The sequence below is a fragment of the Antedon mediterranea genome, chromosome 3, assembly GCF_964355755.1.
Source record: "Antedon mediterranea chromosome 3, ecAntMedi1.1, whole genome shotgun sequence".
In the NCBI taxonomy this organism is placed as follows: domain Eukaryota; kingdom Metazoa; phylum Echinodermata; class Crinoidea; order Comatulida; family Antedonidae; genus Antedon; species Antedon mediterranea.
In genome coordinates, this window is record NC_092672.1 from 9,922,347 (window position 1) to 9,938,549 (window position 16,203).

The following is a 16,203-nucleotide window of genomic DNA, read 5'->3' on the forward strand; positions in this document are numbered from 1 at the left end:
CAGCATTTGAATCCCGGTTGGGGTGACTTCGTTTCGCGGTTGCATATCACCTACCTTTTAACATTTATATTATTTTTCAAGCTTTTACTGTAAGACAATTTTATGTTTTTAACATTTAAAATAACTTTATTGGGTAGATATGATTGCAAAGTTTTGAAATTGTGTATTTATATATAAACAACATGGGTCAATTTGGGGTCAACAACAACATTGGTTCGAGTACATTTTTTTGTTCGCCTTTGTTGAATTTTCGTACTGTTCAGTACCAACAATATAAGAAGAAAAGATAAATTAACTTCAGAATACGCACCGACGGTATTGTCTAGATAATCTGTGTCCTGCTATCTCTCAACCAATGTAATTTCAAAAGAAAAAAAAAAGCGATACAAATAGATATATAAACAAATGAAAAGTCTGGTTGAAAGAAAGCTTAACAATAGTTTAAATAGAAGGAAAAGGTGAACCGTCGATTTGGGTATAGATTGTTAAAAAGCAGAGCTCATGTTTTTTTTTGTATGTGGTGGAGTTAAAACAAGTTTATAAAAATATGTAAAAACCACAAAATAGCAGAAGAAAATAGGGTACAAGGCAAATGTAATTAATTAAAAATTAAAACAAAGATATACGTTGGCTATCAAAATCATCGTTCAAAAATCCCGCGCGACGTGTGACCCGTTTATTTCGCCGCAACACTCTTAATGATTTGATAAATTGAAGTTTATACGATATAAATACATACGATGCGATCTGTTTCGAGTAATTCTAAGAAAATAATATGACAAAGATTACAATTTGTTAAACTATTATGTAAGCAGGCCTACGGGCTTCTGTAAGTTAAAATATGCATAGGTTAAGATAGCATTTGTTTGATGATGAATTGAAATTTATACCTAAACGAATCGTATTAATACATTAAACAAATTATCTTTGTGTATTATGATTACATATTGTATCAATTAAATTAGAAGTATAAATTGAAGAAAAAAAAAACATTAATGTAATGTGTGTTTTTTTTTGTATTTCATTTCGATATAAACGATACACTCTCTCGTGTTATACATTCATACATGATAATATAATATGCGTAGGTAGACTTTTAGCTGTTTCGGTTTTGATATTCATGTCCATTCCCATTGCTCAGGTTAGATCCAGTGAAAGCAAAGAGAGCAATTTGTTTTGGCATCATACGTCACGGCACTCACCTGCTCAACATCTAATGGCATTTTGCGCCAAATCGGCCCTTGATATCACAACTAGCTAAGTGTCTACTGATAAGTTTGCAAACGAACCTATAATCACTCCTAACATTATCCACACAAATCGCATGCTAATTTTAAACTTCTTGTCAAATCATTACCTATTAAATGATATACTTAAAAAATCAACTAACGGTATTCAATATTTGGCATTAAAACCTTGAAGAGGGTGTTTGCCTTCAAGCATGATTTGCAATTAAAGTAATTATTTTATCTTTCAAACTAATGAGCGCCCTCTATTGTTAGTTTTGCCATAGCAGACGACACTGGCAAAAGATAATGAGGTTGTTTTAAACTGCGAGACAGCTGATAGTGAAACACAAGCAGGACTCGATCTTAGTCCACTACGAGGGGCTTAGAATGGATAAGAATGAGAGAGCGTTCTTTATAAATGTGTGTTTAAATCGATCGATCTGGAAGACCTGCCATTTGCATAACAACCTAACGGGCACTCCGACGTCGATCCTTAGCACCGAATTACAAGTTTATCAGTGTAGGTGTTAATTCACCAAAAGCGACTGGGTATATTTTCGAAAACAAAGTTGGTTTTGTTCTTTACGATGATAAATCTTAAGCGCCGGTTTATTTGACATTTGACGTTGTTTACTGGATAGTTAGTTATTTCGTGAATAAACGTATTTTTATGAAGCACAATTACAAGACGTGTCTGTGGTTTTAGTTACCTTTACGTACACATGCCGGATTTGGACAGTATTTTCCTGAACCTGGAATTATTAGCGCTTTTAAAGTAGCACATGGAATTTAAAATGTATGTCTATCGTCGGATGTGCGCTGTGGTTTTTATACTTACTCTGTGCTTGTTTAGTGGTTACTCTGCTAAAAAGCAGCACGTATGTGGCGATAATGAAGTTTACGATAGTAATATTCGTGCTTGTGTTGATTGTAACATCTGTGTGGAGCACCCGGATGAAGCTGCCTGTGAAAAATGCAATAGTTTTGGTAAGTAGAACATTCTCAACTGAGGCTTAGTTATTAAGTCACCAAAGTTAGTGATAGCTGTGGTGCTGAAACCAATTTACCCGCGTAAATAACTAAGCCTGTACGGGCCTAATGAAATACCGTTACAACTTTTTAATAAAATTGAAATACTCGCCTATATTATGTCTTACCTATGTAACCGCGCGCATACTGCACTTATTAGCCTAATACATTATACCCACGTTACGTAACTTGCGCACTTTGCATACTGTAAGTTTACACATTGCACGCGTTCTTTTAAGATTAGCTTTAAATAAAGTGTAGTTTATTATTGGATATCAACGGAACAAAGCATATCTTAGTTTAATGTGTAAGTAAACGTATCAGATTATTTTGAATACCGAACCTAAGTGCAAGCCAAGTAGCCTAGTATAGTAAAGTAATGAACATTTTACGATTGTTTTTTTCCATATAAGATATTATCTTAACTGTATAGGACTCGAGTATTAACGGTAAACATATACATTCCTTCTATGCATGTATTATGTTCATGTTTTTTAAGTTTGTATTTTTCATTGGCGGTAAAGTTTTGTTAGCAATTATGCAATGAGGCGCCATCAGTTCGTAAACGATTGTCCCCGAAAGCAAATAAGCTCAGCCTGTATAACATATATTGCTTCCTAGCAGAGATAAAAAACGGATCAACGATTATACAGTTCTGGAATAGTCTTTTGTTATGAAGCTTTAACGTATCTAAATTAATATGAAATATATACATGTAGTAATTCAAAATAATAGTTCTTGTCAATTGATGAATTTAATATATTAATGTATGGTTATATTATATATAAGATTTGGTTTATCCTTGTGTGTTTTAATTCTCAGCCCAAACGAGTAATATTCATATATTGGTTCATTTTTTGTGTGCAGAGAATTAATTGGAAACATGCTATTAATAACTATTTTTTATGGCGGTTTGTGTACATAGATACAATCAGCATTGATGATGTAACCATGACAAAATGTCCAATTATACTTGGGATAAGTCGTAGAAATGGCAAAGGAAAAGATCAAATTGAGATTAGAATGTTTATTGCACACGAAACTGCAAAAATTAAGAACTTAATCGATCTTTGGAAGATGTACAGTACCGTTTGTTACTGTATGAATGAAGGTGTTGTAAAATAACTTGTAATGAGGGCTGATTGTTAATTAAATAAACCTGACCATTCTTTATTTGTCACGTTCAGACCTATAGTTATCCGCTCGTCAAAATCGGATTATTCCCCATGGAGGCCTTTTAATTGACCCATACTTATGTCATTTCCCCCACTGTTTTACATACTGAGGCCGAAATAAATGTAAAACGTATGTATATTTAAAAATAAATTATCATTATTATATCATGTACGTTAATGATACTTCGCTGATGTTTTATACTATACTAAAGAGCTATTGTTCTGCTTTGGTAAAACAATGTAATATATAGGTCAACTTGATATTGCATATTGCATAGAACTGTTATTATTAGTTTCGATGCATTTTAACGTTAAATCGATGCTAGAATATCGTAAAGTATGCATTGTATTACATCTGTGTTCACACGTGTCAAAATATACAGTTGTCCCTTTAGAAATCCATAGGCCTACATTATAAATGCATTTTTTGACTCAATGTTTACCATTATTCATTCGTTACCGATTTAAAATATCACATTTTATCGGTCTTTGACTTAATTTAAGTCATTTTACACTGATTATAAACGTCTATGATGATATTTTAGACACGTATTTCATATACGACACGCATAGCATAATATTCATTTTCTTGTATTTTCCAACATCGATAAAGTATATATCCACGTTTAGTTCACATTCATCATTGTCAAACTAATCCGGGTAAAGCGAAGAACGTGCGATTATACATATTGTATATCTCTATATAGCGTATCATGAGTGGTCAGAGGTCAGATGGTCTGTAATAATGTTTCAGGTTTAGATGCATAAACCAGGGAGTAACAACTCCCTGCATAAACCTACATTATCACGATATTAAGATAGTAATTAGTAAAACGCGGATGTAGACACAATAAATGACCTTGACGTTGACCGATCCCCTCACAGTTTATTTAAAATAAGGAAAGAATACAAATGAACAGTGAGTGACACAGAATAATCTGTGAATATAAACCTCTCCTTCGGGACACTCCAACTACGGATGATGTTGCTGTGCAATGGACGTGGGGTGTTGTGTGAGTATTTATAATGTTAACAAGATATTCTGAGAGGACACTGAACGTGTCCCTCAATAAGGGTAATACTGGGATTAAAACACATTAAATGTTGACTAAATCCGAAATAGCAAGGCACAGTTTAAATGATTTTGTACGTATCCTAGTCCTATCCTAAAAGACCAGCAACAGAGAAATGTGAAATAAATCGTTAGTTATAGGACAGGCCCTAACAATCATTATTAAAATATAACTTACTTTTACCGTATGTAGGTCTAGATAAAAATAAATTTAAAAAAAGAAGATTAGAATACATGTTGGAGTGTGTAAAAATCGAATTTATAAAAAAAATTGATTGAAAATATCATTCTAAAATTAAAACCTATGATCTATTAGAATTGGTTTTAGTAAATAAAGTATTGACGTAACGGAAAGGGTGTGGTCACGCAGACTCACCCAGTTTCAGTGTATTTCCCGATATACGATAACATTGTTACTTTCTTAATGTCTTAATAGCTGACTTATACTAATTGCCATCAATACGCATTTGTATATTATTGATTAATATCTGAATGTCATAACGTAGTGATGAAATCCCACGAGTACAATACAATCCTATTACACAACTCGTATTCAATGGTCATGATTTTGAATTCAAATCTACCTTGCAGCTACATTATAAATAATTAAGAGCACACGAGTTGATAAAACATATATAATTATCGATTACACTTTATAATAACTAGTTTTTAATCTAGACGTTCGATAGCACAGTCGTGGACATACAGCATAATTATCTTATTCAATATGGCTCTACAACTTAAAATATGTCTTTTAGTTTCTCGTTTGCGCAAAGCGACGATGACTTCTGTATATGTGAACTTTATTCAATCAATCGTACATTTTTGGTATTGGTATTATAATTGTAACCGTCATGACGTGTATTTACAGTGATTTTAAAAATAAAATACTGAATAAATACAAAGTTTAAATGCGCATGACTTGATCATGTGCATTATGACATTGATAGTAATTTAATTTTTTTTAAATAAAATGTTGTGGACGAGTACACTGATGACACCCATATGGCCTGCATTTGAACTGGTGGAATGTTTGTATTCATCTTAAAATAGGCGCCATATTATATTAATCGCATACCGTACTACATGGTATATGATTTTTATGTAAGCGAATTTTCAAATGAATGAATGATCGATTCGATCGATCTCACCATGGATATTGTAGACATTTTATTTTAACTGTAAATCAGATTGTCAGAGGCATACTCTGACATCCAATTTATGTTCAATTATTATATATAACACAAGTCAACTAGATGTAATATTCTAGGCCTAGGTGCTGATCAAAATCATATCAACCCCACTGTAGTATCGTAGGCGAACAAACCATAACATTATGGACCACCTACTTGTACTCATGCAGCGTATGTTTACCAAGTAACTCGCCTGTCATGTTGACAACGCATGGTTAAACCGTTTTACTGTACCAGGAATACAACCTCCGTCGTATACAATAATTCTCACCGGCTTCGAGTTTAGTAGCTGGTACAGTAGAACAAGTCATGGATGTCCAGTCGCTGCATTCTCAAATGTTCAAAATCATTGGATATCACTTGCCCATTAAATAGAACGAAACTAATCAAATGGGAAGAAGAGGTGTTTTTATTATCCAATTTAATTCCTGCAGTATTGACCTGTTACGTTTCTGTTAGCAAGCTATTTATGAAGGTGTGGCATTATGCACCATTATGACGTTTCTATTGTAACCCAAAAAATCCATGTGATTTGCTCATAATTGCATTGCATTTAGTTAAAAGTGCATCTTATCCCCAATAAATATTATAATAACATAAGAAATGGATATATGTTTAAGCTATTCAATTAAATCTGTTCAACTAGACTTTCACGACTTATCCAGGACGGCATCAGTATCTGATACGCCCTGGACATACCGTAACTGATAATAGTTTTCTTTGTTGGTTAACCTAAATGTAGATATACTGTATAGGCCTATGTATGTAGAGATGCTTCTCACCTATTATTCAAAATGCAATGTGGGTAGCTTTCCTCGGTGGCCTACACATTTTTTATACGATTTTTAAGATGTATGTATGTATAGTGTCATCATGGAATATTCCCTGGTATTACAATAGCTATGAAATTGATTAGACCTATATTTCATCTCAATCAATTAAAATAACGATATATGAGTATTATGCGTGGTTTCCACATTAAAGAACGTAACGCAAGTAATTTCACCAATCACAAGCGATGAATTATCCGAACTGTCGCTTGCCATTGGTCAACTTCCTTACGTTGCATCAAGTTTTAAAGTACCATCTCTCCTTAATTAGTTTTACCCAAATACAAATTACAGTAATAGAAAAAAAAACATTCAGTAGATATAAAATGATTTGCCATATGAAAAAAAAAATTCTGATTGAATTTACTTTATATTGATTTATAGTGTGTTCTGATTGTGTCATTCGTTTTACTTGGGTTAAGCCACTGCAAAGATACTTACGATCCGGCATGATGGACTCGTCGTAAACTGTTAGTCGTGTTGTCATGGTAACTAATTGGTTATACTAAACTGTTGTCATGGTAATTGCATTGAGTGTAAGTCCTATTACTAATTAGTGATCAATGACCACAAATTAAATACCTGATTTGTAGAGATAATTTATCGATCGTTTCTTTATAAAATAGTTGTTGGTTGATTCGGTAAACATGCCCAAGCAATTGCGTGTTTAAACGGAAGTATATTATGGTTACCATAGCTTCGTATTCAATTATTTGGCTACTAATTGTACAACTCCTCATAAGGTATCATTATCAAAAATATCTTGCGGTATTCCGTCTCCATGTCGTCAACAGGCCCATAAGCTTATGCAAAATCTACACTTATTTGAATTTATTTTTTTATCTAATTGGAACACTATATTTAGTTGCTTATATTGGATTCGTTGAGTACGATTTAATTAAACAAAATAGGCCTACTTGATTCCCCACTTATTATGATCGGTGTTATATCACTTACCCGAAATGTGTTTAGCTATCTCCCCTTGACCAACACTTCCACCGTTTGAGACGGGCCACCTCTTAAATCCCCCATTCGGTTATATATGTTAGCACTGCAATTGTTTGCGAACATTTTTTTAACATAGGCCTAAACAATCACAGAGAGTTTATTATTTTAATACGGCCACCATAGTGATTTAAAAATCGCTATGGTGGCCGTATACAGGACGGGAACTGTCAGTTGTTTATATTTACTACCTATTCCGTTGCACCGATGCTTTTACAATACTTTTTTGGATAGAAAATAACAGTATTTCCATGATTATGTGCGACATTTAAAATCTGGGCTAAAGCTATAAATTATAACTTCAGTTTTGACATGTTTTAGTTTGAAATGTGTTGCATTAATTGTTTTATGAATACTTGTCTTCCTTCTTCATAGTTCGTCATTTCTATCTGCATTGTCATATTCTAGCATGTATGATTTATGTGTCTTATTTTATTGTCAGTCGTTTTAATAGTGTTTAATAGAGTGTTTCTGAAGTACGAGGAATTCTTATAGTTAATTTCATTTATTCCAAATTAGTCGTGCGTTTGCAGCGTCATTCAAAAGTAATTATCTGTAGCGGCAGTAATTTTGCTATTCTTACTATAATAATAAAATTAAGTTAATCCAGTTGTAATAGACATAATTATTAGTAGATGTTTTTGGATCCAAATCTTGTATACAACCAAACAATTAGGATAACAGCGTATAATACAAAAATAGTATATAACTATTTGTGTTAAAAACGTTTTGGAAGTTTTCAATTTTCCCAAAATTTTTCTTAACGATATTTATATAATTGTAATTTTTATATCTTTATAATAATAATAATAATAATAATAATGTTGAAATGGAATCACAATTGGAAATAAATATTGAACTAAACAGTTTTCACTATCTACATGGTTTTACTTCATAGTTTTAAAAGTATAGTTTTCATGTCTCAATAGGCCTATGTAATATATCAAATTATTTCAATTCAAAAGTAAAGTAAATTAAAAGATTAACATTTATCGGCATTCTAACGAATGCAATATTATTTTTTTTTCAATTTAAATTCAAGAATATTTTAACGATCAGCAAAAACAAAATTATTTCTTTTCAAATTAATGAAACTTGATAGCTTACGATTGTTTGACAGTATCATTACATTTATTATTTTTTTGTTCAATTCGTTATTTTTTATCATTATTTTTTTTCAGTGTTAGATAGATATATATACAATCCAGCCAACACTTGTTACGTTATACTATATTGATATTATTCACTCGGTGCCGGCTTTCTTTTAATAAATAATAATGAGAAAATCATATATATTTTATTACTATAATAATTATGTTGTACTAGCTGCAGCATATTTTGTGAGTTTCCGTTGAAATAGAAATGTTATTACCGATACATTATTCTTTGTATTATTATTCATGTTTGTTGTTACCGTGTCAAATTAGTTTCACAGCAATCGCGTTTTCTGAAAGAGTAGATAGGCCTGCAAGTATATTATTATATTGTTGGGACTTTCAGTATAGTTTTCTGAGGACAAAGAAATGCATTGCATCGAAAAATTTCTGTTGCAATTAGTTCCAAGTTTAGCAACATTTTAGGCTAAAACGACTGGACTAATAGTATGTAGTATGCCAACTTTAATCTACTGCAGTTACTGCAGTAACTATATTTATGTACACACTTCTTAGCACGCTGGGTAAGCATGTTGTTTGTTGCAGTTCTACACTAAAAAAAAATTAAAAGTATTGAAAAATGTTAAAATTGTAGTAGAATAATGTCCTGTCTTTAGCATTAGGCCTACTTTTCTTGGAGTTCTAGATACGCAACTCTGAATCCAAACAGTATTGATTTACAAACGGATTTCACTGATTAGAATTGCCAGCGACCAATGCACTAATTAATCAATTGAATTAAGGGATTTCTGTCCGTTCAGTTGAATTTCCACAGCTAAAGAAAATGAAAGGACGTCAGAAATGGAGAACACAACCATATAATGTAAACAACACAGAATGGTATTCTGATTTTTAAAGAAGATTTCTAGTTATATGCATTGCTACATATGATATTCTACATTCTATGTCCTAAAGTTTGATTCCGTAGTTTTAAGACTTTGATATCTTTATTTATTTAAGTTATTCTTGTAATACTTTTTAGAATGAAGGTAATTTTTTATACTATTTCAAGGTATTTTAAATAATTATAAGCAGATTACGTACATTATTATTAAATGACACTAGATCTTAGAAATAGTGTTATTCTTTAACAACCAAGTTTATTTTACAACATTTAGCCATAACAATCCATGTACATTGACTTGTACAAAAAAACATCACCGTTTGATTCAAGATAATGAAGAGACATAAAGGTGTCTATAAAAAGGCTGATATGCGGGGTAAACTAGCTAACTCTACCACTGACAATTCCGTACATGTCCAGTATTCAACTTATAAACATCTCTTAAATAGCTTGGTAAAAAAACAAATCTACTATTACCGTGAAATTAATTAAAATCCATGTACTTCACAATCTTGTTATAATTTATTATACAATTACCTGACAAGTTTGAAATAATCCCGTGAGACTAACTGTCATATTTGTTGCAAACATCTCGTTCCTCTCTGTTCCTAACATGATTCATTGTTAAATCAAACATTTCATTATTTACTTCTAAAAGCTGGAAATCTCAAATCTATCCGAACGTTTTAAAAATGTGTCATTATTACATGTTCAAATTGAACTGTACTAAAATGAAGGTTTGGCCTTAAAGGTCTGAAAAACCCATATTTTTATTGTTTGTTGATATTTATCAAAACAAATTATACCTGAAAAAATGTAATTTAGGCTAAAGCAAAAGATAGTCAAATTCTTTATCAGGCAATGGCTTTTTGGTTAAAACAGTTATATGTGTTTGTTTTTAAGTGAAAGCATTATGTTTGTTGTTCTACAAAAGTGAATAACTTGATTAAAATTACACAATGACCTATTCAAAGTCTGAAGTATTTTATTTATCTTCATTTTCATGTTTTTTTGGGAGACAAAGCATCTTTAATCAATACCATTTTTTTTATAAACCCACAAAACAAAACATAATTAGTTTAGGATAATGATACAGTACAGAGGAAGACCTGTGCTTAATTTATGTCAAACCAAACACAAAACGCCAAAAGATCATTTCTAGGATTTGCATTCATAATGATTTTCATGAAAGTTGTTGCACTCTCTTGAATAATTAGCTCTGTTTTTGTTTTCTATCTTTCATCAAATTAAACTGAAATATTGAACACAAGATGATCGGACCTTTAGTGTGATTTAAACAAAACATAAAACCAAAAACAAGCATTTACTTTTATTTTAATGTTAACTGTACTTATATAAACACACAAAGTGCTTTACTTAAAAACTGAAGACGTTAAATCCCTAAAAATATGAATATTAATTATTAACAATATTACTAAAATCAAATGTCAATTTGCTATTGTAGTTATTTCAGAACTTGATATCGTCACGTGTTCTATTACGATATGCCTTAAATGTGAACGATTATTATCTACTCTGTATTGTGTATTCTGAGTATTTCTTTAAAATTGTTACATTTTTGTCTTCCTCCACAATCTTAACCTGATGACAGCATTGGTGCAAATTATTCTATTGGTTGTGAATGTGGAAGATGTTCTTGCTCATTTTCTGGTTGATTTTTTCTTTGTTTTGTATGTTTCGTTATTTGATGTAGGCCTACTATCCGAAATTAAAGAAATAAATAAATGAGTTTAAACACAAATTATTATTCACCGTAAGTTTTTATATCATTTGTTCATCTTTTTTTTTCTCCATTTTCATAATAATTTACCATTATCAAAAATGTATAAGCCTAATTTCCAGTATTGATTATTTTTGTTTATGTTTAATTCTACAATTAATTGATATAATAATTAACAATTAATTAATATAATAATTGACAATTAATTAATATAATTTTAATAATATTTTTGAGTCTATGTTCAGGTTTTAGACAAATCATAAGAAATTATAATAAAATTATGTTGATTTCAAAAAAAATATTGTAAAACATTAATAATGAAGATTCTATTACTATTGAAATAATATGAGATGTTGAATTTACAGTGATACAGTATTGCCTCGCCTCGTCCAATAAATCATTATTTCTGATAAGTGATTTTCATATGCATGAATTTGTCAATTTGTACATGTTAGCATGTGTTTCTGTCTTTTTAATCATTACAATCACTTGGTGTGCATTACCATTATCAGCAGTACTAATCTTTCTTTTACTTAATACATTGATTGTGACAGTCCGTTAAAATTAGAGTGAAGCTGAAATCCCATAGATAAACATCAATTGTACTGTTTTAAAACTAGGAATTCTGTAAAAAAAAATCACATTTGAAGGTTGTTGTCACACCCCGCGAAACCCCAGATCGTCTGATAATAAATCTGTAATACGTATATTACATCTGCAAGATTGGCAACTTTATGTCGATTGAAATTACTTGTTCTCGATGGCTTTGACAATTTATTGTAGCAGATCTTGTCTGAATATTTCCGTTATGTTTTACGTTTTCAGATTTGTCAGTTTTGGTTTGGTTGTTAAAATGATTGACAATATAGTCCAGATTAGCCTAGATTTGTGGATGTCGTTTGGTTTTGACTTCGCTTATAAGTGATTAAATTTGACGTCGATTATTAATTATACTCATTGCACAGTTTTACTTAACGTAATTATACATTCAATAGCATGTACCTAGCATTTGGTTTATTTAATGAATACAGAGAGAACAATCCCGATTTGTTCTTATTAATCCTAACCAACAAATAAAAAAAAAAAACCAAATAGCTGTGAATTCAAAACCTGATCTGTTCATATTTTATTTATATTTTAGATTAAAAAAACAAAATTTCTGATAAAAGAAGATTTTGCATGTTATGGTTATATATATTTTAGTAACATCGACCAGATTATTTATATGTTCTAAGACGAATGTGCCGATTCAAAAGAGTACTTATCTGCCTGTCAGCTGTCCACTATTGTTTTTATAAACATAGATGTAGGTCTATGGATATAAACTGCTACTACAATAGAATATATATACCGTAATGCATTGTTTCCGCAAGTAAACCCGCACATATTTAAATAAAATTTAAATCCATTTAAAACAAGGCCATATAGATGGCTGCAGTCGTGTGCTCATTAGTGTTTACCGACCGACCTACCAACTGACCGAAATTACTGAACATGTTTAAAAATGTTGAAATGTTTAAAAACATTTATATTTTTTTAATTTACACGTGCGTAGCCTGTCACTTTTGACGTGCTCGTATAACGTAATTTTGAGTTGAAAAGTAAGTCAAGAAAACAGAAATCGGACAAAAAGAGTGCGAAACAACATTTAACGCGCAGTGCGCGCGCAAAAATCTGCGCACTCATGGCAATTTTGTAAACGCTTAAAATTGCCTGAAACGTACTCTTATTTCATCGAAAATAAATTTTAAGCGCGCGTATACATGCGTTACATGCGCTACGCACGTAATTGTATTGCCATATGATGATTTATGCCCTGAAATTTGTGAGTACCAAATTTTATTTAATTGTGATTCATGGTTGTGAAGATATGATTACAAACGTGATTTCGTTAAATCGTGCGTAGACCGCGTAATTTTGTATTGCGCACCGTGAAAACATAACCACATCGATTCCTGGCCATAAGGAATATACTGTGAAAAAATGACTTAGCTAGATTAAACTGATATCAAGATAAGGTCAGAAAGCGTCCACGCGACTAAAAATAGAAATTACGACTCTATAGCCAAACAGCATCTTAATTATGTTATTTGGTTTAGTATCGGTCTAAAAAGTATTCGTTACTATGTCCTCTTTAGTGAGATGCTGTAAAATAATCTGTTAAAACAAATGTATTTTTGTAGGTTATTGATTGCAATCAAAAGAAGTTTAGAATAAAGTCTGACTTTAGAATCACAGGAAGATAACTTTGTAATTTCACTCTTTTCAACATCAAGTAAATTACTATAAAAAATCTCACGGTGATCTCAAAAGAAAAAGAAAAAACTGGTAGAATGTGGAGTTGTGACAGGTACTGTAATTCAATTGAGGATTTTCAGATATTTGATAACTAAATTGATACTTATATATCACATTTTATCGATTAAGAAAATTACACTGCTCAGATAATCACACGAGTTCACCTTTCAAATTCACTAAAACACTGCATTGTCATTTCTATAGATTTCAAGCAGTCTGAACTTTATTCAATAATTTAAATACATGGACGCTTGCATCATGTATAAAACATAAAAACATTTCGTGATTTGCATTAGTTCAACAGTATCCATCTGACGAGATTGTCATGTCTGACATATAAAGTAATCTTCTATCAATATCTATTAAAATGTCTATCAAGAAAACTTAAAGACTTCCGTTGATTAAATTGATGTTCAGATTAAATAAACCAAGGCAAAAGAAAATCACTTTTAATATGAAAGTTTTTTTTATAATTTTAATCGATAAATCAGCGGACGCACAGAACATGGAGAGCGGAAAGTTTGTATTTTGGCTGGCCGTTTGTAAAATGAGTGCTGATTGTGTTTATAATTACGATCTGTACATTAAGCATGTTTTCCTGTTGACGTTATTCGACGTTATCGTCGTTGATCGTTGAAAGTTCAACGACGATCGTTTGAAAACGATCAAGTTGAAATGATAACGATAGCGATGTTTACGTAGAAGATCGCCGATTATTGTTAACTATAGCGTCGAATAACGTCGACAGGAAAACAGACTTTACGATAGTGCGAGCATGTCTAGCTTTGAACAGTAGAGTTGAAACTCCTGTATCCTTCCTTGACATATATTCGTAAAGCAAAAAATGAAAAAGACAAAATAACTTTTTTTATTGAATCTCAGAAGAAGATACCAATTTCCTACAAATTCAAGTACCAGCATCATAAATAAACATAAACATTTTCCTTATGTAGACCTTAGCTAATAGATAATGAATCCCTGCCTAGGGCTCACATAAGTGTAGGATACGTAGCCTAGCCCTACACTGATCTCCATACTAATGATTCTTTGTTCTTAGGAAGCCTATAGCCTAGTCCTAATAGAATTTTGGACTGACTAAGCTGAAGACTTAGGCTTACCTAATACCACATCTACTTTCCGGAACATCATTGTATAGTCTCTGTCTGGGCTTAAGCCTAGACTTGATAGCGTTGCGATGCAGCACAAATAAATGTAGCCATCAGGATATTTCCATCAATTATGTGACGTCATGTACTGTATCGCCAAGATGATTGGTCAGTTCTCACGTTTTAACGTTGCGATATCGCTAGAGTTGAACTAGACTCAACTCTTGCCATTGTCAACGATCGCTACTTCTATCATCGATTACCGTCGATTGTTACACATTTTTCTGTAAATTGCTATAGTTTTTTGTCGTCGTCGTTAGTTAAAAAAGTAACTTTTCCCGCAGTAAATCGTTACATGTTCACGTAGAAGATCGCCGATGATTGTTAAGCCTGTTTTCCTGTCGACGTTATTCGACGCTATCGTTAACAAAAATCGGCGATCTTCAACGTAAACATAGAAATTTTAACGATTTACAGGAAAAGGGACTTTTTTAACTAACGATGACGATACAAAATGTCGGCGATTTACAGGAAAAGGTGTAATAATCGACGGTAATCGACGCTACAAGTCGCGATCGTTGACAATCGCAAGAGTTGAATCCAGTTCTATCTATCTAGCGATATCGCAACGCTAAAACGTAAGAACTGACCAATCATCATGGCGATACAGCACATGACGTCACATAATTGATGGAAAATTCTGCTGACTACATTTATTTTTGTTGCATCGTGGCGCGGTCAAAGCTAGGCCTAGCCTTACCAAAGTTACTATAAAATGATGTTCCGGAAAGTAGGCGCGAGGATATTAGGTAGGTCAAAGTCTTCAGCCTAGTCCAAAATGCTATTTGGACTAGGATAGGCCTACTGGAAACGAAGAACTATCAGTATAGAGATATTAGTATGCCTAGGCCCACGTCCTACACTGTGAGCCTACTGCTAGAGGCAAGGGAGTCCTCTATTCATTTTTGCGCGTTACGACGACGTCGAGAAAGAAGACAGGAGTTTCAACTCTAACGTTCAACGCTAGAAATCAAATGTTCGCGCTATCGTTAACATTTCAACTTGATCGTTTTCAAACGATCGTCATTGAACTTTTAACGATTAACGATGATAGGGTCGACTAACGTCGACAGGAAAACAGGCTTAACGATACTGTCGAATAACGTCTACTGGAAAATAGGCTTTATACGACCAGCTTTAATTAACTGATTAACTTTAATTGTCAATATTCTGAAAGTATCGACATTGATATATAGGGTAGATCTGCTGATTAAAGAAAATGCTAAGGTCTAACGTGCACCATCCTAACTATCTTACATGGTATTGTACTATGCGTAATTAGATTCATTGAGCCTAGAGTATAGTACAGTATCACTGTTGTAAAATACCATTATATTGTATCGCTACGCTGATACAATATGCGTTAATAAAGCTATCAAGTTTTATTGACGACGCATATATAATAGTATGATAAGGTAACATCACATCAATATATATTTCATCAACTCATTTCGTGTGATTTCTAAA

The 16,203-nt window shown here is 32.1% G+C and overlaps 1 protein-coding gene across 1 annotated transcript in view; it reads left to right on the forward strand.

Annotated features, from left to right (window-relative positions):
• Positions 1-1,581: 1,581 nt before the first annotated feature.
• The window catches only part of LOC140044830 (neuronal acetylcholine receptor subunit alpha-9-like), a 95,511-nt gene continuing 80,889 nt past the window's right edge, over positions 1,582-16,203 (forward strand). The window contains exon 1 of the mRNA XM_072089507.1: positions 1,582-2,216. Within this exon, the coding sequence (XP_071945608.1) occupies positions 2,012-2,216 (205 nt within the window). The 5' untranslated portion in view covers positions 1,582-2,011. The remainder of the gene's footprint in view (positions 2,217-16,203) is intronic.